Source organism: Pelobates fuscus, chromosome 6 (genome assembly GCF_036172605.1).
Source record: "Pelobates fuscus isolate aPelFus1 chromosome 6, aPelFus1.pri, whole genome shotgun sequence".
Taxonomy (NCBI): domain Eukaryota; kingdom Metazoa; phylum Chordata; class Amphibia; order Anura; family Pelobatidae; genus Pelobates; species Pelobates fuscus.
Window position 1 is genome coordinate 81,265,597 of NC_086322.1, and position 26,223 is coordinate 81,291,819.

Here is a 26,223-nt window from a genome sequence, read left to right on the forward strand (position 1 = left end):
TCACACAGCCTGCATGATTTTTTTATTTTCAGTCATGTCTGACAGCAGTGTGTTTACTAGAGAAATTTTTAACTTCTGCTCTTCATATCGAACTTTAATCATACAGGAAGCTTCTGCAGGAGATAAGACATTCTAAATTAAACAGAATGTGCAATAAAGGAAGTTTAAACATTAGATGTCTTTTTACAGGAAATGTGTAGGGAGACTGTGTATGTCACAACCAGGGAGGTGTGACTAGGGCTGCATAAACAAAGTGATTTAACCCCTAAATATCAGAGAATTGAACAGTGAGACTGCAGCGACATGATCTATACACCAAAACTGCTTTATTAAGCTGTTTTGCTGCTTTTAGTGTCGCTTTGTAAGTTATGTAAGTAAAATGTAAATAGGGCTATGGGGAAACTTGTGCTTGTGTTACACCAAGCAATCCCACTCTAATTTCAATCTGCTTTGCTGTGATCATTCTTAAGTCTTTCCATTAAATCCCTTTTATGATGAATTGTTGGCAGTAAGATTTAATGTATAACCTAAAAAGCTAGGACATAACCATTTTTCAGATCCTGCAAAAGTGAATATTTGGCTTGACTAAAATATGTAGGAGTGTCTTGCTAATTCATGATCTTGCTAATTTGGGGTCTAATTAAAGAAACATTTGTCCACTTCCTTTTTTACTTTAGGAATTTTTAAGTTCACTTTTTTTTTAACTAGTATATAAACTGTTCCATTTGTTTATTTGCAGTCTGCATCTGACAGTCTTGCACATTGGAGAGGCAATATCCAACTTACTTAAAATTTGGTGTATATACATCTTTATAAAAAGTGGATTCACTATGTTTTGGTTAATTATCCTAAGCATTTGCTGTTGAGTTCCAGTTGATATATATGTGTTCCAGTTTATATATTTAAATTCACCCCTTTACCCGGACTTGTGGTACCCGGACTGGCATAAAAATAGTGACAAACCTTTAAAAACACAATTGTTTTTTTATCCCATTCTGATCATTTCCTTACCTGCTTTTGTGAAGTAGTGTCATGGTTCCTTAAGTTGATTAACTACCTTCCCCCTTCTTATCCGGCTTATACTGTTATACATTCTCCAGAGGGTAGAGCTGCTGCAGCATATAATTAACTACTTTCTACAAAATACATAAGCTGATTTATGGGCAGCATCTCCTGAAACAATGAACAAGGTGTTTGTTGTATCCTAGAACCTTCAGTTATAATCTTATAAACCTTTAGGGAGAGACACTGGTTTTTAGATTGGATGTAGATTAATGGTGTTTATCTTGGAGATACTAGTGAGTGTGATTCATAACCTTTCAAACTACACCTGCTTAATAGGAGATATGGCTTTACCTTTTACATTATCTTTAATGTTGATTATTTATACTTTATTTATACCATACCGCACAATTATGAATGCAATGAAATGGTATCAGTTTTATTCCTTTATTAACTTAATATTTCCAGAGGCATATACTACGGTTTGCCTTTTCTCTAAAGTGTTCCATAATTTAACTTTTCCAATTTCTCTTTTTATTTTCTCACGCATTAAGAAATCTGTTCTAGAAAAAGAAATCCTCTCCGGAAAATACTTCCAAGACTTCGATGCCCCAGATTATGATGATTTCAGGGCTGAAGCTTTCCTATATCGAAAGAAGCAGCAGGAGAATTACAAGAAGGCGGCCGAAGCTCACTCCAGGGGCATGAAGCAAGTTGCATCTTTTTATGCACAACAGGTGAACAGAACTTCATATTTTAAAGGATTCTTGCAAACCTAGTAAGATGATTGAGGCAACCTTAAAGTGTGATATGTATGCAATCTCTCCCGTAGCCCTTGCTATGCTACTCCTGATGTTATCATATCAAGTAAAATGGGTAAGAGATAACCTTAAAAAGATCTGCTGGTAAGAAGTACAGATAGTATTTATCTTTGTAGATCTTCAGAAACAATGCTTTAAAATATGCTGTTTTTTTAGGGTGGTATAAAACACCAAACTGCTATGGACCTTTGCTGCTACTACATGCTGAAAATTCTTTAAGCTTTCAGTTATTTTGGGCTCACTTAGCAGACTTGCTTTCTGGGGATTTTACCAAAGCCACGAAGCCAGGGCCAAGGCTATTCCTGCTGTCTCTCTACTGCACATACTTCACTAAGAGAGCTCTTAGCTGCAAGGATAGGCATTGCAAGTAAAGAACCCTTCTGTCCCCATATATGTGAAAAAGCAAAAAATAATTTTTAAACTAACATTATACTCCACAATCTCTATGATAAACTGTTAGACCTGTGATGTGAATGCGTACATTTCACCTAATAACCGAAAGAAAAAAAAAAAGGAAAAAGTGCTATGACTTGTTTGACATGTTCAGTGCATTCATATTTTAGATTAGCATTCGTGAAGTTACTCATCCAACAAAAGGGTTATGGAATGATTAGCTGCATCTAAGAGGTCTTGCGGTGTTTGAAGTGTTTCTACTTTTCGAGTTGTAGGATAGGAGTAATTTCTGGAGTTCTATAGAATTTTAATAACTTTCCAGGTTGTATTGGATCTGTGCTGTGTATGCTTTTTGCAAACATTCTTGGCTTTGGCCAGTTCTTTGTATTTTGCTGGAATTGTGCGGTTATCTGTAGGCAGTCTTGTCATACTTAGAGACGGTTTGCTTATTTTATTTTCCTTAACACATCCCATAGTTGGAATCATTCTAGGTTGTCTGCTGTAACCAATGGTTAGTGAGCCCCTTACTCTAACATTTTGCAGTGGAGCATGGTCAATATAGACCAGGGTGTGAACTCTTATTGAAAATAATCTAAAGTAACTTGTAAAGTTAAATTCATGCATCACTCAAATGTCATTACATGTTTTTTTAGATTCTGTATGTTAAAGGGACACTATAGGCACCAGAACAACTACAGCTTAATGTAGTTGTTCTGGTGAGTTTAATCATTACCTTCAGGCAATATCATGTAAACACTGAAAAGGCAGTGTTTACATTGCCCCTAGGGACACTTCCAAGTGGCCACTCCTTAGATGGCCACTGGAGGAGCTTCCTGGCTCAGGGCTGCACAGTAAGCAGCCCTGCCATTCAGCTGGAGACGCTGAATTTTCCTTATAGGGATGCATTAATTCAATGCATCTCAATCAGGAGGTGCTGATTGGCCAAAACAGCATTTGGCCCCGCCCCTGTGCCGATTTTAGCCAATCCAATGCTTTTCCCATGGGAAATTTTGATGATGTCACCAAGGGGGCAGGGCCAGCCCGTGCAGAGCCGAAAGTAAGGTGAGTTTTAACCCATTCTGAGGGGGATAAGGGGGGGCAAGCCACCTAAATGGTGGGTTTAGCACTATGGGGTCAGGAATACATGTTATAGTGATCTTTTAAGTCATCTGCAGAAATAGATTAAACGTTTTATATTAATTTGAATGTTTTATTATAGGGTCATCTCTATGGGGAAAAGGTGAAAGAAGAAAATCGTAGAGCAGCTGTGCAGATTTTCCAGAGAGCTAATGAATTCCTTCTGCCAGAGAACATATTAGACTTGCATGGACTACATGTTGATGAAGCTATGAAACACTTCCGCCACGTGCTCAAGGATAAGCTGGAAGGTGAGAACTTGCTTGAGGCACCTCTTACCTTTTAATGTCCATGTTAGTGATTATTATTATTACTGGTATTTATATAGCGCCAGCATATTCCGTAGCGCTTTACAGTATTATCAAAGGGGGAGATTTAACAGTAAATGAGACAATTACAAAAACTTACAGGAACAATAGGTTGATGAGGGCCCTGCTCGAATGAGCTTAATGTCTATAGATGGTTAACTTGATGACTATGTTTATGAGCCTCATTTCCTCATTCTGCAAACATCTCGGGTGCCACATGTATCTGTCACTGCTCTGTACAAAGGTTTTTTATTTCTAAAATTCTTGTTAAGTGTTGAAGATGGTTGGGGCCTCATTATAGCATTAATGATTATAGTCTGGCATACATAACTGCAGGGCATGTAGCTAAATTAACATACACAACGTAAAATGAAAAGCATAAAGTCAATATGGTGTAGTATGCCCCAACAGGTTACACGTTTGCGGAAGTCATATAATGTGGATTTGTCACTTGTTGTTAGGATATATGCTTATTTTTAAACTCTGTGTAAGTCGATTTGGTTGTATACCCTCCAGTTGGGTAATATTTTTTGTTTGCGCTCTGCCCTTTTTGTTATTTTAGTATGCTTACTTGGTGTTATTGAAGCAACATTGTATTTATTTGGTTGCACATTCACAGGCGTTTTCCTTTGACGCTATCTATGTACAGTTATGCCTGAAAATCTGTGTGTGTCTGGTAGTTTGTATCTGTGTGCTTATCTGGGAGTATGTGCCTTGAGGCCCAAGGTGTTTGATGACCTGCGTCCCTTTGTGGACTTTCCCCCCCCCCCCTCCTGCCGACAATTGCATCAGCAGTAAGTGCTCTTTCTAGTACAGTTTTTATTTGTTTAATTCAATCTCTGCAGGTGGAATGGTTATTTACAAATCACAACATTACTGCTAGCACTGTATAGTAAAGTAAGTACAGATAACAGGAAACAGGGAGTGCAATATAGGATTAGACACTATATATATAAATAGATATCATAGTCTATAAGATAAAATGAAACAACAGTGGGTGGGTTAGTGGTTGAACGTGTTAGTCCCAGTTTAAAGTTGTCATTTAATAAAATGCTCCAGTAAGGAAGAAATGGTCCCCTGGTAGACCAAAATCTGTTTCTGAGTTTATCCAAAAAAATACTATTTCCACTTGCACACTAGCCAGTGGCGATTGGAAATTCTTCATTTCCTCCACTGACCCTGGTGATCTTCACTGCTATCTGAAAGCAGCTCTTTAATGTGAGAGTGGCTGAACAGTTCATATCTGTAGCTATCATCATTGAGGTTCCACTAGGAGATCAGACAGCTGTATGCTTTCAGAGTAGGGAGATTGCTCCAGAGCCTGAAACCTACTATGACAATGTCTAGCTGGAAAATATATTTCTATTGTATATTATCTGACTTCTGCCTGTAAGAAATGTTATATTGATCACGAATGTTTCTCTTAATAGAATATAAACAGAATGGAGGTAAAGCACATCTCTCTGTAATTACTGGAAGAGGAAATCACAGCCAGGGCGGAGTGCCCCGCATCAAACTCGCTGTCACAGACTATCTCACTAATCACAAGTTCAGGTGAGCTATCATTTTAGCTGTTGATTTACATACAAAAGCTTTCATGTGTTTGTTTGTGTATTTTTTTTTTGGCGAATAGAATTATTTTACAAAAATAGATTTCAATTTCTCCTATGTTCAAACTAGAAAAAAAATTAGATACCTGTATACTCTGTCATGCCGAGACATGAGCATTAGTTAAGTAGACGTGCCGACAAAATGAATACAAAAAGGATAAATAAGCCACACTCACAACTCAGACAGAAGCCATGTACAGTTTAAGCTCACTGTAGTGGTTATGGTGGGAGAAGTGTCCAACCCACCTATTGTAAGGAGTCAATGTACATTTGAATGGTATGTCCACCAGGCTCAGCTCCATGCCTCCACTACTGTCCCCAGAGAGCCTGAGGTTTCTCAGTAGGAACTTCCATTAGCTTAGCTGAAAGCGGTCAGCTGTCATCCATCATCTATGGAAGGCTCCAGGGCACTCCTGGCACCATAACTATGACAGTGTTCTTTTAACCCCTTAATGGCTTACTATAACCCATTTTTTTTTTTTTTTTTTTTTTAATCTGAATTTGCTTTCTTTTAAAATCCTTTATGTATACATAACACAACATAAATAGGATGTCCTTTTTGCTTATAATAATTTTTACACATCACAAGCAACTTAAAGAGAAAAATAATTCAACATAGATTCACGTGTCATTCATGATTGTTAAATGCCTAATTTGTCTAGGGTCTAAATTAATTTTTGGTAGTTAATGTTAACCCTATACCAACCCCTCCACTGCCTTTATACCAACCCTTGCTTACATTAACTCTAACCACATACCTACTCTAACCTTAACCCTAACTCTACACTATCCCTAACCCTAAAGCAGCATTAACACTTACCTTATACTAACACTATTCCTGTCATAAGCCTACATATAACTCAACGATAACACTACCCCGAACCTTATGCTATACACTCTACTGATATCAGCAGACATATATCCAGACGTAAAATATAGTAAAGCTAAAACGGTGGTCTGTGATCTCCATCTAGTGGTCTTTTGCAGCATGACAGGGAGATGTAATGCCGCTACACGGCATGGTGTATTTGCCAGTCAAAACTGTGAGCAAAAAATAAACAAAACATAAATCTTCACATTTGGCATCAATACAGCACGGAAAGCACTTAAGTCTCCCCATAGTGAATTGTTACAATGCTTCTCTGTGAGGAGAATCCTATTGGTGCAGCATCAAGTAGGACCCTCAACAAAAAGAAGGATTTGATTGGTCGTAGGTTGGCCTAAGTCCAACCATCTAGCTGATCTGAGATGACGGGTGACATAACTTTATTATTAATGTTAGTGTTACTTTAAAATAACACCAGTTCACGGTGAGACATACTTTAAACTTATCTCTGTAATAGAAATATATTTTTGATGCATTTATGTATAATTTAAATCATTAACAAAATTGTTCTGTTTCTAGATTTACAGAGGCAAGACCCGGAGTGCTGTGTGTTGCTCTGAAATAAAATCCTTCACTGGATCAAGATCACATTTTTTACTTCGCAAATCCATATAGAATGATGTGAACATTGTTTTTTTGCTTTGTGCTGTCATGTGTTTGTTTACACAGATTTAAAGGAGCAGTCTGATGCAGCTTTTTTTAAGTTAAAGGGACACTCTAGGCATCTCATTAAGTGGTTGTGGTACTTGAAATATCCTAGTGTTTCTTTAAGGAAAAAGTTGCATTATGTTTTTAAAACTTCTGAGAGAACAAATGTAAATAAGTCTTTTTTAGTTAACAGGTTGAGTGCCACCTGTTTGGACTATCCGCTGTGTGTCCTATTAGTTTTTTACTAAAAAGAACAAAACCAACTACTAAACATGCATGTATGTATATACGTATGATATATGTGTGTATATATAGAGATTTGTATTTATATACATATAGATGAATGCATGTGAACACACATATATGCATATATACATACACATGGCTGGACGTTTGATGTTAGAACATGTAGGGTTAGTAAATGTACTAATTCGTTTTTCTTCTGGCCCTTATATCTGTAATAATTTACAGACCTGAATATGTGTGTGTGTGTATATATGTATAATATAGCGTGTATGTGTGTGTAAAATAATAATTTGTTACATAATTGCTGTCTCTATTTATTGCTGTCAAGTGCCTAGAATACAGTTTCCTTTTTTTTTCTTTCTTTTTTTCTTTTTTTTAAATATGGTGCTGATACTTGTAATGAGGATTTCGAACAAACCTTAACCAGTATGGATTTTAATCTATTTCTATTTCCAGCTTTTATGCAAAGGATTCTGTGAAACTCCTGCAATTTCTTGAAGAAGCTAATGTACTGTTTGAGCTTAGGAGCACCCCTTAATTCACAAGGGATTTTTATCTAAAGCTCAGTTTTCAGGGCTGAATGAATTGTATCAAGACCAAATATGAGGTGCTATGCAATGTGTTTCTTTTTTCTTTTAAGAACATGAGTCTATTGAAGCTTCGATGAGTCGCATTCATTAACCCCCTAAGGACACATGACGTGTGTGACATGTCATGATTCCCTTTTATTCCAGAAGTTTGGTACTTAAGCGGTTAAACAGCTACATCAGATTTCTTTAAACCTGTGGGTTTTAACCTATTTTTGACAGTGACCCAAATTGGAAACCCATTCTACAGTTTTCAAATTACTTCAGCAACTCATTCTACAACTGTTTGTTGCTTTGAAACTCACTTAGCACACTACAAATTTATAAATAAATTAATGACAAGGCAAGCTGGTCAGCTTTTTAGTGCTGAATTTCAGTTTTAATTTTATAGCAAAGCAAATCTTCGTCAGACACGTGGACACTACTTTGGAGAGTACAGAACATCATCCCAGTAGGACATGATGGCATTTTATACGTCACATTCCATTTCTAAATTAAGCTAGGCAATTCTATATATAGCATTTTAATATACTTGAAGGTTTAAACTTGTATCTTCTCGCTCTTGCAAGAAAGATATAATCAGTAAATGTTGTACCGAGTATATCTGAATACTTAGCAATCGATGGACACACAGTGCCTACTGTACAGCTCACAGCAAAAAAAAAAACTTTATAAACATCAGAAAAATATATAAATTAATCTATACAGCTCCTGGTGGTTTCACTAGCGTGTTGGATAAAATAAATGTTGTAATTCCCCCAGAGCAGAACTTTTTATTACACTATATTAAGGTATTAAACTCACATTTCTCATTCAGCATTGATAGCATCGTAGCCATGCAAAACCATTTAAACCCGTCTTAATTAATTTCTTCACCTACATATGTTACTTGAAATATTAATTCATTAATGCTCAGTTTTGTTATCATTTGATTTTAGTTTTTTTTTTATATGTATTTTTTTTACTTTGTTTTATTATTTGTTAATCAGAATGCCTTTTTATGTTGTGTTTTTTTTTTTTTTTTATTAATACCTGTTTTTATTATTTGTTAATCGAGTGGCATGTTTAAAGGGTAACTGTCACTTTGGGTGCTAGTGGTATGTAGTAATCGATAAAGATAAATATTTGTGGAGCTTTGTTTCAACAAAAATGATAAAACAATGTATTAAGTGCAAGGCAGTTCAGGCATGACAGTGCACTAACTTCTGTTATTTTTCAAGCATCTTTTAGAATGCATGGAATTATGAGAATAAGTATCTGTTGTGCATTCAGCTATTGAGAAATGGCTGTTTTAATAAACTGGAAATGCAATCGAAGCATTAGTTTCTGTTTGCCTGCTCTGTACACCTCACTAAATGGATAAAAGTGAACCTGAATTCTCACCAGAAGACAAAGAAATGACAGTTCCTCTTTGACCTCAGTGATGAGTTTACAAAAAAGTACGGTTGTGTTAACATTCAGACAGTGTTACTAACATCGTTCTTTCTCAACTTGCTCTCTTAAACTGTGAAAAAAATATTGCTTAGTGGATTTTTTTATTTTTTTTTTGTATAGATGTATTTTCAATATTGGTGACAGATGGCACAAAATGTTCTTTTTGAATAATTAATATAAAAACATTGAAATATTTACTGCCCACGGGAAACCCCAAATTGGGCTTTTAATGGCTTTCACCAAAGAATTTGTACATAATCTATTTGATGTGGATGAAGTGGGAGGACCAGTGATTTATATTGTGTGGTGTATTTAAAAACATTTTAAATTGTGGAAAATCTGAGAATTGCTTATAATATCCTATTTTTGTACAATTTCTTTGAACCATTGTTTTACTGAAAGCTGTTTTTTGATATTTTTTAAATGGTAAATAAAATTAAGATTGAATAACCCAGTTGTACAAGACGTTTGTATTTATTATGTTGTATCAACCAGGCGATATGTACAAATGCAATGTACATAATATATTTTTTTGTATTTATATTCTTTATTGCTTTTATAAACACATTTAACAATATACATCACAAAGGGACTCCAATCTAGATTCTTTATGATGACATAAAAAAAAGAAAAATTCTAAATATTGACACAGTAAAAAAAAAAAAAAAAAACGCTGTGCGGGGAGAGACTAGGGGAAAAGGGATGTCACAAACAGCCATTTAGAAAAAATTAAGAAATAATGTCCGAGGAAAGAACACCTGATTTTAGTTTCTCAGTATGATCTAACCAGAGTGTAAATCATATTTAATGCTTTATGTCCAAGATTTAGAGAACTGTAGCAAATGGTGCAGTAACCCCTATGTGGTAACTGGCGGAGGTGTCACAAGCTGTAGGTTTACAGGAACATACATGAAACAGCTGTGAATCTCCCCTGGAATGGGGAGATATTAAATACATTGATCAGTGGGAAGCAGACTTGAATGAAGTGTTAGAGGGGGTAGAATGGCAGGAAATATGGGAGGCAGCAGCAACATCTTCAGTATGCGTGTCCCTGCAGGAACAATCATATAAGACCTTGTTTCGGTGGTATACCATCCCAGTGACATTGTGCCGCATGGGTAAAAACCCGACAGACTTATGCTGGAGGGGTTGCGGACATAAGGGTACGTATATTCATATGTGGTGGGAATGTCCAGTGGCGCAGGCATACTGGAAATGGATCGCAACATTGTTGCGAGAAGTGTTCGGCAGAGAGGTGAAGCTAGACCCGTGGGTGTTCCTGCTGTCAAGATCCGTGGATGATTGGACAAGGACGGAACAAAACCTCCTTCACAAAATAAACCTCGCCGCAAGACGATCCCTAGCGCAGGTTTGGCTACAGAGTGACGCTCCTACGATAGCAATATTAAAACATAAAATAAAGGACACTTTTTTAATGGACAAATTGACGGCTCAGGTCAGGGGGACTACTAAGGAATTTGAAAAGATCTGGGATTCTTGGATCAATAGCACAGCAAGTAACTAAAACAACAGACTGGACCAAACACAAAAAACATAAAATCGTATCACTCAGGGCACTGACAAGATAAGTCATAGACCACTTCACCCAAACCCATTTTTTCTTTGAGGGAATTCAAAGAGGTGCCTAGGATAGACAAAGTCAGCAAGGTAATGCAATCCTTGTGACACTTATCGTTCGGTAGCTCTCACCGGGCTGCTTCCCTCCCCCTCCCCCCTCTTTTTTCCATCCTTCCCACTCTCACCCCTAACTGCTTTTTCTTTACTTCCTCATGCTTTCTCTTTTTCTAGCTTTACTCTTCTGAACTATCTTTCATTTTCCTTCAAATTGTCAGATCGTGCACAACGGGACTATCGAGGGTATGCAGTGCAGCTAGAGAAGCAAGTGCGATTATACGTAGTACCCCTAACTGTTCTTAGTACGAGTTAGAGCACGATAGTTACATGTTTTATTTCTTAATACTAAAACACCATGTGGGATGTCTTGAGATACTTGAAGAAATTAACCACACCCATGAAAATGCAGGCAAAAACGCATTGTATGATTATAAATCCTGTAATATGTAAAAATTAGGATGTGCATTCGTTCAAATACTGTTGCAAGCAGAACACTGCTGCGTCTATGCCTATCTTTAAAATATATTCATATTGTTATGTGTGCTGTGTATAAGTTGTCCTGCTTTGGAACAAAAAAGAATAAATAAAAAAAAGAAACAGCTGTGAATCTCACCTCCTCTAGAAGCCTTATTTTTCCTCCTTCAAGACCATACTGTACCAGTTACAAGTTGGTTCTTGGTTCTCAGATGCTTTGACACTCATTGACATTGACCTTTTTTTTTTTTTTTTTTTTTTACTGTGGTCTAGTGTAATAATAAAGGTTTTCATTGTACATAGAGTTAAGGCCAGAAATATTTGGACACTGACACAAGTTTTTTTAATTCATTTGTTTGCCAGAATAAATTCAAGTTACTGTTAAATACTGAATATGGGCTTAAAGCGGCACTGCCATGGCCGAATCCCGTTTTGGGTTTTTTAACCCCCTCCCGACTACACTACATCTAATTGTCCCCCTAGTCACTCCCAAATGCCCCTAAGCTCCCCATATTACCCATATTTTAATCTTTATTTTCTGCCCAGACCTAGGTCCTGGGCGCCGCCATCTTTCTCTGGGTAGATGAAGTCCCTGTGGGACTCGTCATCTGCCCACACTAGATAGCGCTTTTAAATTCCCGCACATGCCCAGTTAAACACTTGGGCATGCAAACGGAAATTTCATCTATTCCTTCATTCGTCAGAAAGACGAATAAATGAATAGAAATTTCAAACAAATTAACAAAGACCTCTTCGTTCATTCGTTTGGTTTATTACAAGGAGGGAGCTACCTCCTTGTAATATGCAAAAATAGAAGCGGCAAGGAGCAGTGCTACCCGCCACTTCCTAAGCCCCCCTGCAGCACGAGTGGGGGCTATTAAACTGAAGGTGGGACCTAGCATCATCCCCCTGGCCCCCACCCATGAGATGCGGGTGAGGGCCCTAAATGAAAATGGGGGGGACCTATTGTCCTCCCCCCCCGGCCCCTACCCATGAGCGGCAGGTGGGGGCCCTAAATGAAAATGGGGGGACCTATTGAGAGCAACCAATCACAGTGTTATGAGTCAAATTACACAGCATGGGGAAATTCCAAAGAACTTTCTTACGCTGTGTAGAATGACACAGAGCTCTCTTATTGGTTGGATTTCAAGCCACTTACCTGTCAGTCTCTTAATTTACCTGTCAGAGCACTCTGATTGGTTGGCTTGGAATCAACAAATCAGAGTGCTCTAAGTCAAATTGCAGGGCATGGGATGGCTTTATAAGCCTTTCCCCGCCCTACAGAGCTCAGTCTGTGCATTGCCTTCACTGGGTGAAGATGGGTTACTTTTTTTTAGCATGTTTTTTTTTTGTCTGTTTTTTGGGGGGGTTTTTTGCACTCTTTTTTTTTTTTTTATAACATTTTTATTTGCCCTTTTTTGGGGCTGAAAAAATAAGGTTTTAGAAAAAAGAAGACATCAAATGGTAAGTTATGTTTTATTTACCACTATTTTTATGAAATTTGTCAGTGTCCAAATATCTCTGGACCTAACTGTATAGGTAGCAATGTTTTGTGTTTTTGTTTTGTGTGTAAAGCGCTGTGGGCAGATTCATAGAACTTGCATATTTACATTACTCACTCAAATTTTTTTGCGATTATGATGTATCATTTCCCTTTTAAATATTTTGTAGAGAGAATGAGGTATTAGCATACAGATTTTGTAAAATGCAGGTGTGGCAAAAATATAGTATGAAGTAGGTGGAGCAAAATTGTAAAAAAAAAAAAAGTCAAATACCCTGCTCATGTTTATTAGTAAGGAAACCTTGGTTTCATTTGTAGCAATGCAGTTTCCAAAACAAATGGCAACATATGACCATATACAGTAGTGCAGTTACATTAATATACAGGGATTTGCCATATGAAATCCACTGCGGTGGATACTGGCATTTGGACCATGTTGTTCTGGTAATGTTGTGATATGCTTTTAAAGCGACCCTATCACCATCTGGCGACTTTGCAAAGACCCTCGATGGTGACATCACTGCTGGAGGGGACAGGAAGGGGGCAGAGGAAAGGTGTGTTTAAATTACCTGTCCCTGGCAGCCATCGCCATCTTCTTCCGGTGGGTCCTCTTCAGCTTGTCAGGAGCTGACGTTAGTGCTGTACTCTTGTGCATGTGTGAGAGTACAGCATTGAGGTATATGGAGGATCCCGTGAGAAAGCAGGACCCTCCATAGGCAGAACCAATTACCTGCAGCCGTCATTGGTGCTGACTGGAGGGACTGACACTAATAGACGGTAGTAGTTCCGCCCAGTGTCTAAGAAAGTCGGGCTTAAGAAAAATACAGTAGTCCCTACTTGGTCTTATGTTTTTAGTTAGAAATAGATGAAAATGAAGAAGACAAAAAAGACAGAGTAGGAAAGGAAGAAGAAGTGATTGGGAAAAGGTAAGTATGACATGACAGTGCTGCTTTAATTTCCTTTTCAAGGTAAGTGGAATACATGTGTGAGCCTTTTAAAGCATCTGGTATCCTGAACTATCACATTGCTTTTGGTTCCACTAGTATGGCCTTAGTTTGGACTGCTATATTGAATATGGCTCTGCTTTGCTCTTTATTTGTGAGTGCAATAGTAAAACCATCTTATGTGGTTGTTAATTATACTGCACTCTTTTTTATTTATTTTTTATAAGTGGCCGTCTTGTCTATATTTTCTGTCTTCTATCTACATAGCAAGAAGTGAAAAAGTCAGAGAAGCCTACCCATTGTTTTTGAGTATATGTATTTTTTTTGTATATTTGTTTTTCCGATAAGTAGTGATGTACCGAACGGTTCGCTGGCGAATAGTTCCTGGCGGACATAGCGTGTTCTCGTTCGCCACGGCGGGCGAACACATGCGCGGTTCGATCCGCCCCCTATTCGTCATCATTGAGTAAACTTTGACCCTGTACCTCACAGTCAGCTGACACATTCCAGCCAATCAGCAGCACACACAGAAAGAGTCCCTGTGGGTTTTAAAAATCGCCTGCCCATTGAAGTCTATGGCGGTTCGCCCTGTTCGCCAGTTCGCGAACATTTGCGGAAGTTCGCGTTCGCCATTCGCGAACTGAAAATGTTATGTTCGTGACATCACTACCGATAAGATGTGGATGTAATGTTAGTAAAAATGTGACGGCAGATAAGAACCATTCGGCCAATATAGTCTGTCCAATTTTCTAAATACTTTCATTAGACCCTGGCATTATCTTATAGTTAGGATAGCATTATGCCTGTCCCACACATGCTTAAATTCCCTCACTGTGTTAACCTCAACCCCTTCAGCTGGAGGGCTATTCCATGCATCCACTACCCTCTCGGTAAAGTAATACTTACTGTTATTATTTTTAAACCTTTGCCCCTCTAATTTAAGACTGTCCTCTTGTTGTGGTAGTTTTTCTTCTTTTAAATATAGTCTTGCCACCGGACCACCACTCTACATACACTGCATACACTGCATACACTCTACACACACTGCATACATTCTACACGCACTCTACATACACTGCATATACACTGCATACACTCTACACACACTGCACACACTCTACACACTCTACACACACTGCATACACTCTACACATACTGCATACACACTACAAATACTGCATACACTCTACACACTGCATACACACTACACACACTGCATACACACTGCACACATTATACACACACTGCATACACTCTACACACACTGCATGCACTCTACACACACTGCATGCACTCTACACACACTGCATACACACTACACACACTGCATGCACTCTACACACACTGCATGCACTCTACACACACTACATACACTGCACACACACTACATACTCTGCACACACAGTGCATACACACTACACACACTGCATACACACTATACACACACTGCATACAGACTACACACACTATACACACACTGCATACACACTATACACACTGCGTACACACTACAAATACTGCATACACTCTACACACTACACACACTGCATACACACTACACACATTATACACACACTGCATACACTGCACACACTGCATACACACTACACACACTCCACACACTGCATACACTCTACACACACTCTACACACACTATACACACTCTACAGACACACTGCACACACTGCATACACACTACACATACTCTACACACACTGCATACACTCTACACACACTATACACACTACATACACTGCACACACTCTACACACTGCAGATACACTGCACACACTGCATGCACTCTACACACACTGCATGCACTCTACACACACTGCACACACACTACACACACTACATACACTGCACACACACTGCATACACACTACTCACACTGTGCACATATACTATACACACACTGCATACACACTACACACACTGCATACACTGCACACACACTGCATACACTGCACACACTGCATACGCACTACACACACTTCATACACTCTACACGCACAATACACACTCTACAGACACTCTACGCACTCTACAGACACTGCAAACACTGCACACACACGGCAAACACTGCACACACACTGCATACACTGCACACACACTGCATACACACTACACACACTGCATACACTCTACACACACTGCATACACTCTACACACACTGCATACACGCTACACACACTATACACACACTGCATACACACTGTACACACTGCATACACTATACACACACTGCACTAACTATACACACACTGCACACACTATACACACACTGCATACACCCTATACACACACTGCATACACCCTATACACACACTGCTTACACACTATATACACACTGCTTACACACTATACACATACTGCACACACACTATACACACTATACACACACTGCACACACTATGCACACTGCATACACACACTGTACACACTATACACACACACACACACACACTATACACACAATATACACACACACTGTACACACTATACACACACTGTAAACACTATGCACACACTGCATACACTATGCACACACTATACACACACACTACACACACTGCATACACACTGCACACAATATACACACACTATACACACTGCACACACTGCACACACTATACACACACTGCACACACTAGATGAACTACACACACTGCATACACACTATACACACACAGACTATGTACACACTGCATACACTATGCACACACTATACACACACTGCATACACTATGCACACACTATACACACACTGCATACACTATGCACACACTGCACACTCTATACACACACTGCACACACTATACACACACTGCATACACTTCATACACTATACACACACTGCATACACATACATTTAAAAAAATGCAGTTGTTTTTTACATTTCAAAGTTGGGGAGGGGGGTGCCAAATAAAGGATCCCGCCCCGGGTGCCAAATGCTCCAGGTACGTCCCTGTATAGAGGGGAGCCATGTTACTCTGTATATAGAGAGGAGCCATGTTTACACTGTATATAGAGGGTAGCCATGTTACTCTGTATATAGAGGGGAGCCATGTTACACTGTATATAGAGGGAGCCATGTTACTCTGTATATAGAGGGAGCCATGTTTACTCTGTATATAGAGGGAGCCATGTTACTATCTGAGGTGGTTAACTATGATTGGCCCTGGCATGTTTGTTAGTCTGGCCTGCATGGTTGTCTGGCATGAATAAAAGTAGCATGTTTCAACTATATTAGTAGTTAGACTAGTTTGCACTAAAACATGTGCAAGTGGGGAGTTTGCGGTTGTGCAAATGGACTGTTTGCGGTTGTTTGCGGTGCGTTAAACGGGGAGTTTGGTCTGTCACTGTGAAGCGGGCATAACCCTTACACTACCTGATTGATACAACATCATACCTGATGTTTTAAAGCACGTTATTCCAAACAATTTAGGAATGTTAGGTGATTTATGCCCTTTATGGATTAAAACCAGACTCTGCATCAAGTATGTAATTTTCCATGGGAGTTTTGCCATGGATCCCCCTCCGGCATGCCCCAGTCCAGGTGTTAGTCCCCTTGAAACAACTTTTCCATCACTATTGTGGCCAGAAAGAGTCCCTGTGGGTTTTAAAAATCGCCTGCCCATTGAAGTCTATGGCGGTTCGCCCTGTTCGCCAGTTCGCGAACATTTGCGGGAGTTCGCGTTCGCCATTCGCGAACCGAAAATGTTATGTTCGTGACATCACTACCGATAAGATGTGGATGTAATGTTAGTAAAAATGTGACGGCAGATAAGAACCATTCGGCCAATATAGTCTGTCCAATTTTCTAAATACTTTCATTAGACCCTGGCATTATCTTATAGTTAGGATAGCATTATGCCTGTCCCACACATGCTTAAATACCCTCACTGTGTTAACCTCAACCCCTTCAGCTGGAGGGCTATTCCATGCATCCACTACCCTCTCGGTAAAGTAATACTTACTGTTATTATTTTTAAACCTTTGCCCCTCTAATTTAAGACTGTCCTCTTGTTGTGGTAGTTTTTCTTCTTTTAAATATAGTCTCCTCCTTTACTGTGTTGATTCCCTTTATGTATTTAAATGTTTCTATCATATCCCCCCTGTCTCGTCTTTCCTCCAAGCTATACATGTTAAGATCCTTTAACCTTTCCTGGTAAGTTTTATCCTGCAATCCATTTACCAGTTTAGTAGCCCTTCTCTGAACTCTCTCTAAAGTATCAATTTCCTTCTAGAGATAACTGCGTACAATACTCCAAGTGTGGTCTCAGTGTTCTGTACAATGGCATACGCACTTCCCTCTTTCTACTGCTAATACCTCTCCCTATACAACCAAGCATTCTGCTAGCATTTACTGCTCTATTACATTGTCTGCCTACCTTTAAGTCATCAGAAATAATCACCCCTAAATCCCTTTCCTCAGATGTTGAGGTTAGGACTCTATCAAATATTCTGTACTCTGCCCTTGGGTTTTTACGTCCAAGATGCATTATCTTGCACCTATCCACATTAAATGTCAGTTGCCACAACTCTGACCATTTTTCTAGTTGACCTAAATCATGGGCATCCTCATGTTTGCAGACATTTTTGCAAACTGCTGCAGTTATAAGCAAATGTATGCAGGGAGGCAGTGGCAGGAGTCTTCCTTGTGCAATAATCAATGCAGTGATACTTTCGTATGGTGCGTTCTGTCCTTTTAAGGGGGTAGTGGCAAAAGTGATTAAATGTAATTGTTGTTTTGCTTCTGTTCACCAGGTGGGGCTGTCTTACTGTTAATTAGTTCTGTCTACCTAAAACTGGCGTGGAGGGGGGAATAAAAACACCGAAAATTGATTGACAGATCTGTTTTACATATTATGCAGTAATTTATTGATTTGTAAGGTTTCCTAGTGAATAAAACTAGATATTTGTAGATGTTTTTTAAATCAGGTAATAAGCACAACATAATTAGCAATTACTTTTACATGTAGTAAAAAATATCATGTAGAGAGGACTGCAACACTATAACCTCTAACGGTGTTAAATATCCAAACATCACATCTTGTTTTCAATCCATTTCATTTTGCTTCTCTCCTAAATAGTGCATTCTATGGGAAGCCATTTTTAGCCACTACCCCCCAAATTTCTAAGTATAGGAACCTTTGGGGGTCTGTTCTCTGACACTTTTTCTCTATCTGTATAAACTTTCTATGGGCAAGTCACGCAATGGCTTATATACTGTAGGTCCGAGTGTTCACAGTGAATTTTGCAAAAAAATAATTGAGAGCTGCTTGAAGGCCAAATTCAGATGAAATTTACTAAACTTACTATTATCTGAATTGAACAAACTCAACTTAGAAATTATCAAAACTAACCACACAGGGGCCGAACAAACTGAATAGACCACAAATTCAAATAACACGTGAACTAAGTAAGCTGGTTTCACAAAGCAAATGTATTTATTGTATGCTGCTCAAATACTACATTATGGTGATACAAAGTTAGGCCTCAATTCTGATGTTCTTTTGAGAATATCATTTTCGGAAAAAATACCAGCAAACTCCCTAAGCACCGATCAGCAATATATTTGATCATCTATATTTCATTTTGTTTTGCACACACTCTGTATTATACATTTACTTTATGATAAGCTTCTCAATTTGTAAGAGATATTGCAAGACAAAGCACATCTCTTATTATATGTTAAGTAATCCCGAAACATTGGGATTGTTATCTACACGGTTGCATGTCATACATTAGAAAATACCTTCTTGAAATAATATTCAATCACATTTACTGACATTTTATTGTTGAAACCCAAGGGGTTGGAAGCACCTTAATTAATCAACTAAGGGCCAAGTTGATCAGACAAAATCTAAGCACCGTGTTGCTACAGTGTTTTAAAAAGCTCTGTCAGTGGATCCCTCTATTAGCGTGAATAATTAAACAATAGTAAAATAAATAGGTCTGCCAATAACAACACACAAAAAGCATAAAATGTTCTCCTACTTTTCACATAATAATAAAATAAATTACACCTTCACACCACAGACACATCACATACACACAACACAGAGCCACTCTACACACATCACACATAGCCTGAACATCATAGTGCTAGATGGTAAACCATGAACAAGTTAAACCAATGGACTGTGGTCAATCATATAGGGCAAATTATAGCTCATTGAAATTTATACTTTTGTCTGTTATAGAATCGTTGTGCACATTGCTGTGCGTTTTATTGCTGTGGACTCTGATTTGTAATGCTGAGTTTGACACATTCGTATACTGTCACACAGCACTGTGATACATTCACACACACACTTATCCAACAGCTCAAGTCCACAGCAACAAACATCAAAGTAACATATATGTATAAGGAAAACGTATACCTCCAGAGCCATAAAACAAACAGTATTGTGTATGAGTAATGTATGAATAATAAGGAGCTCAAAATCAATAATATTTGGGCTTGTACCTGGTGTGTCTTTGCAAATGTAATATATATGTCCATTACATCAGTAGGTCTTTGACGTCTGCCACTATTAGTGTCCTCCTGCTTTTGACTATGCATCCTGTGTATGATTTTTGGAGCCATTACTGCTGACGAAGGCATTGCAGTGTACGTTTGCAAAACACATGGATACCACTACAAAATGGTGTCAAGCAAACTTTACAAGGTTGGAGAATATTTCTAAATCAGTGTGTTTTGCCTTAAATTTTGCAGTTTGTTTTTACAGTCGCTAAACTTCAATGCTTCAAACCCAATGGCAAATTAATTCTTGAGATCCTCAGGAAAAGTTAGAATGACTTAGTGACTAAGTTAGTTGTGTGATCGCACTAACCTAGGGGATACTGCAGCGTCAATAGCAACTTCAAACCCTTGTTAAAAAACAAAAACAAAAAACATTTAATTGGGAACTGCAATATCTCAGGATTTTTAATATTAGGTTGCCTTATCCCTATTTCTAACAAATATGTATTTGTTAGGTGTGAAAAATTAATTTTAACCCCGTAAGGACACATGACATGTGTGACATGTCATGATTCCCTTTTATTCTAGAAGTTTGGTCCTTAAGGGGTTAAAGTCGAAACGTGCCCCTCTTTATCCTGTAATGCCTTCATCTTAGTTCCCTGGCAATCATTGTTCCCTGGCAGTTAGCAAAGAGACTATTTCTTCTCCCAATTTGCAACGTTTGCCTTGTCTGAACTGGATCATGATGTAATTTGCTAAATTTTAATATACATTTAACCAAAAAGCATTTTATGTACAAATACTTAACATAAATTTGTAGTTATTTTTTAGTGTTTTATTCCATGTGTAAGTGTCAGAGAGGTGTCCCTTTTAAGGAGCACTATAAATTTTAAAATAAATACATTTATTTTTAAGTTACACATGTTCCTGCCTAGTTTTAGATTTAGTCACTATAGCCCATTGTAAAAAATAAAATAAAACAACAAAACATTAAACATTTTTTATCCAGCAACCAGACAAGTCTCCTTACTGGAGACCACCTCGCTCATGATGAGAACATCAGTTGCCAAATGTGTAGAATTTTTTGAAAATTAAAGTTCTTAAGGATGAAGATTTTTTTTAGACAAGTGTGAACTTTGCCCTTTCTCAGAAATGGCAATGGTTCACATTGCCAGAGATAAGGGGCAGCTCATATACACTAAAACCACCGCATTATGATGTAATGGTTTTGGTTCTAATAGATGCATTATCGAGTATTACATTTAATAATAAATGTGGCATTTTTTTTTTTTTTGTAAATATGATTTTTATTGAGTGAAAGGTTCATAGTGAGACTCGCAGGTCTCCAGTAGCAGTTGTATAAAGTAGTCAGGACACAACATGTGTCAGAGCAGGATAAAGGAATAAACTTTGTACAAATCATAAAACGGTTGGGCGCGCAGGCCCTCAGCATCGTTGGACTCGCAGGTCCCTAGTAAGTTTCTCTAAGTCATCATATTATAAGTTAACTGTTAGCTTCCACTATGCCATTTTCATAGTCGTAGTCACACTTTGTCAACGCAATATTTCTTTGAGACATAACAGTCCTGTCTGGGTTAGCTGGTCCCACATAGTAGTTTAGTGTTGTAGTCAGTTCACAGTATGTGCAGGATAAAAACAGAGAGCATACATTCGGGCCCGTATGCCCACATTATTACTGGAGTCATATGTCCCCGTTTGACACAAGGTATCCCTTCTCAGCTAGTTGGTTCTATAAACAGTTATATCGTGTACTATGTGTCTTATCCGTGTCTAGCATGGCTTTACATGGCAATTTCAGATTATGATAAACATAGTATTATAATGATGAGCACGTTATCAGTATTGTGGGACAGGTTGACCTGTCAATGAGATCGTTCCCTTTTCCATGTCCGTGGATCCCCACCTCTCTGGTAGGTGATCCCGGAATAAGACGGGGCTGGGGGGGGGGGTAGGTACAGATAAGGAAGGAGGGATGGGTCAGTCTTCGGTCCCTGTGTCAGTGAGTTGTGTGTCCCTAGGTACGTGTGCAGTCAGCAGGGTCTGAAATTCGGGTGTAGCGGTTGTCAGTATCCAGTGTGTCCATATATCGAGGTATGTCTGTTTTTGCGGGCCAGCCGCGTGCATGGTAAGGTCCTCTATGGCTCTGAGGTCTTCCATTTGGGCGAACCATTTGTGTATGGATGGGGTTTCTTTTTTCTTCCAGAACTGTGGGACTGTCTGTTTTGCAACGTTGAGGATTCGGATCGTGAGTGATTTTTTATACTTGGGTATCGGGGTTGTCGTGTGATGGAGTAGCATAGCTGCCGGTTCCAGTGGCGGCGGGTTATCTGAGAATCGGGATAGTATTGTGTGAATAGAGCGCCAGAAAGGCTGTACGAGGTCGCAGTCCCACCATATGTGTATGAGTGTACCTATTGTCTTGCCGCATCTCCAGCAGAGACGAGTCTCACTGGCGTGTATGTGGTGTGCCGTGGCTGGCGTGTAATACCACCGTGTAAGTAACTTGTAGGCCGTCTCTTGGCTTTTGCTAAAAACCGAACAGTGATGTATGATGTTGCACATCTTTTCCCATTCTTGGGTGCTGAAAGTTTGGTTTAGGGATGCCTCCCATTGCCCCATAAATTTAGGTAGTTCCCCTGGTGTTTGTGACTGGAGGAGAGAGTACAGGTGGGACACCCCGTGTGGTAGTGGGTCTGGGTCTGTGCATAACCTTTCGAAAGCAGTGAGGTCTCTGGTCAGAGCTGCTCCTTGCGGGAGGAGTCTCACGTAGCTGCGCAATTGTTCGTATCTAAACTGTATGAGGAAGGGTTGAGGGGTCTCCCCGCACATCTCCGTCAGGCTCTTCAGTCCTCGTCTGGTGCAGACGTGTCTTAGTCGTGGAAGAGGGTCTCCCACAAGGGCCCGAAGGGCTCGCGGGTCTAGACCCGGTGGGAAGTCTATGTTGTGTGTGAGAGGTAGCAGTGGGGATGGATATGAGGAGAGGCCATGTCGGCCCATGCTCCTTCGCCACACCGTCAGCGTGGCTTTGGTGTAGGCTGAGTATCTTCCCTCCCTCTCCTCCCCTTTCACGTTTAGCCACGGGAGAAGGGGGGCGGGCACGCCCGCCATGTCCTCCTCCGCCGTTTTCCAGAGCTTGGTGACCCCCATTTTGGACCACTCCATAATGCGCTGTAGGTGACATGCTTTATAGTATAGTGTGAAGTCTGGCAGGGCTAGTCCCCCTTTGTCTTTAGGTTGTGTGAGTAGTGTGTATCTTAATCTAGGTCTCCTGCCATCCCACACATACGCCCCCATTGCTCCCCTGAGTGCCTTGAAGAAGGAGGTTGGGATCGCTATGGGTAGAGCCTGGAAGAGGTATAGCAACCTCGGCAAGAAATTCATTTTTACCACTTGTACTCTACCCAACCAGGATATGTGGGGGAAGGCCCACTCTCTTAGTTCTTTCTGGAACTGGAGTAGTAGTGGGGCGAAGTTTGCAGCGTACAGATTTGCTGCCTTCGTCGTTAACCAGGTGCCAAGGTACTTTATTTTGTCTGGGGCCCATTGGAATGTATGGCTCTGTTTTAGTTGGGTGGCCCTTTGTGTGGGCAGGTTAATGTTTAAGATACAAGATTTCGAGAAGTTGATTTTCAGTCCCGATATTAGCCCATACGTGTGAAAGGCCTGTAGTAGATTTGGTAGAGAGACCTCGGGATGAGTTATAAAAAACAGTAGGTCGTCCGCGTATGCGGCTATTTTGTGATGTGTATCTCCTGTTTGGATTCCCTTGATGTCGGGGTGGTGTCTGATAGTGTTTAGGAAGGGTTCCAGGGCCAGGACAAACAACAATGGGGACAGAGGGCAACCCTGTCGAGTGCCATTATAGATTGGGAAGGCTTCCGTAAGTGCCCCGTTTACCAGGACATGTGCCGTCGGCTGGGAGTACAGGGCTTTGATCCAGCCCAGGAGGTGTGGTCCCATTCCCATGTGTGCTAACGTCTTGAACATATACTCCCAGCAGACCCGGTCAAAGGCCTTCTCCGCGTCCGTGGACAGCAAGAGAAGGCCCCTGTCTACCCCTGTCGATCTATGCATGAGTGTGAGGGCTCGGATCGTATTATCTCTGGCTTCTCGTCCCATCATAAACCCCACCTGGTCCGCGTGGACCAGTCTGGGTATGTGCATCTGGAGTCTGGTCGCCAGGACTTTTGCCAGCATTTTGAGGTCATTATTGATGAGGGAGATAGGGCGGTAGCTCCCACATTGTTCCCTATCCTTGCCCTCTTTAGGGATTATGGTAATGTGCGCCGTCAATGTTTGCTTGGGGATGTCATGTCCCTCCCTTATTGCGTTGAACATGGCCAGTAACGGGGGGTAGAGGACGTCTGCATATCTCTTATAATATTTAATGGGTAGTCCGTCTGGGCCTGGGCTCTTCCCCACTTTAGAGTGTTTGATCGCTAAAGCTAACTCCTCTATGGTTATGGGCTCCTCTAGTTGATTCACCGCAGTTGTCGGTAAGCTAGGGAGTGCGTGAGATTGGAGGTAGTCGTCTATGGAGGAGCGGAGCTTGTGGGTGTGTGTTGTGGATTGTGGTCTCGGTATAGAATACAACTCTGCATAGTATGCTCGAATAACCTCTTGTATCTTTGTGGGGTGTCTGTGTAGGGTCCCGCCCTTGTCTCGTATGCGGTCGATGTAGGTGGTCTGGCGTTTTTTATTAATCATGCGTGCTAGGAGCTTCCCACTTTTATTTCCGTTTATGGCAAAGAATGCCCTATGACGCAAAACCTCTCTATGGTGTTGGGATTGTATAAGTGAAGTCAGTTCCCTCCATAAGGAGAGGAGCGTTGCCTGATGTGTGGGGAGTTGGAGGCGTTTATTAAGGGTGTCTAGGTGTTGTATTTCAGCTAGTATTGTGGTCATCCGTGCCTCCCTCCGTCTCTTCAGAAGTGTGCTTTTTTGTATGAAATGTCCTCTGACCACACTCTTGTGTGCTTCCCACCGTATGGTGGGAGAGGTCTGATCGTTATTGTGTGTGAAGTAGTCTTGTAATGTCGTTTCTATCTCTGTTGCTACCTCATGATTAGCAAGTAAGGCTTCGTTCAGCCTCCACTTGGAAACCTTTGGCCGGAAGAGGGGGGATTTCAGAGTGATGGTCACCGGTGCGTGGTCTGACCACGACGCGGTACCTTGTTCGGCTTTGAGCACCAACGGAAGGTGGTACTGTGTCATGAAGAGGTAGTCGATTCGGGTGTACGAATTGTGGGGGTGGGAGTAAAAGGTGTAGTCCCTTTCGTCTGGATGTAGCGCCCTCCAGCTGTCTACCAGTTGTGCCTTGGCCAATAATGTTCTGATCGCCGTGATATGTTGTGTAGGGATATGGGAGTGTCCTAGAGAGGAGTCCCATTTAGGGTCCAGGGCCACATTTAAGTCTCCCCCTAGTATCATGACGCCCTCTGTGAAGCGCTGGAGGGTGCGAAGTACCCGAGCTATAAAGCGATATTGATTGCGATTTGGGACATATATGTTAGCGAATGTGTATACTGTGCCCGCTATCTCCCCTTTAATAAACGTGTAGCGGCCTTCTGGGTCTGTCAGCACTCCTGACTCTTTAAACGGGATGTGTTTGTGAATGAGAATTGCCGTACCTCTAGATTTGCCTCCCTGGAAGTCGCTGTAGTAGCCTATGGGGTAGTGGTGGTTAGTCAGTGTGGGTCTCGACCCTTCTCTGAAGTGTGTCTCTTGGAGGAATACTATCGATGCCTTATGGGATAGGAACTCTCTCATGGCTCCTGACCTTTTTTCAGGTTTGTTTAGGCCTCTGGCGTTAAGGGAGAGTATCGTGATAGGTGCTGGGGCAATAGACATGGTCAGTGTCTTATAGTTGGATGTGTTTGTGATCTGTCACGTCAGTCAAGGGATCTAAGGGTAGGACGGGGATAGGGTATAGGAAAGTGTGGGGTAACCGGGAAAGGGAAGGTCTGGGGCCGTATTACACAGTCCCGAAAAAATAATCGCTGTGTGTAGCGATTTCGGAGAAGAGCGTCGGGGGGCAGTAAAACCCCCTCTCCACTAAGGTCTTGTCGCTCGCTCCGGTAGGGCCGTCGAAGGAGTCCAAGAAT

General features: G+C 40.3%; 1 protein-coding gene across 1 annotated transcript in view; it reads left to right on the forward strand.

The window, feature by feature from the left end:
* The window catches only part of N4BP2 (NEDD4 binding protein 2), a 50,352-nt gene extending 43,039 nt beyond the window's left edge, over positions 1-7,313 (forward strand). The window contains exons 14-17 of the mRNA XM_063457888.1: positions 1,557-1,739; positions 3,436-3,604; positions 5,092-5,215; positions 6,677-7,313. Of these exons, the coding sequence (XP_063313958.1) occupies positions 1,557-1,739; positions 3,436-3,604; positions 5,092-5,215; positions 6,677-6,722 (522 nt within the window). The 3' untranslated portion in view covers positions 6,723-7,313. The remainder of the gene's footprint in view (positions 1-1,556; positions 1,740-3,435; positions 3,605-5,091; positions 5,216-6,676) is intronic.
* Positions 7,314-26,223: the final 18,910 nt, after the last annotated feature.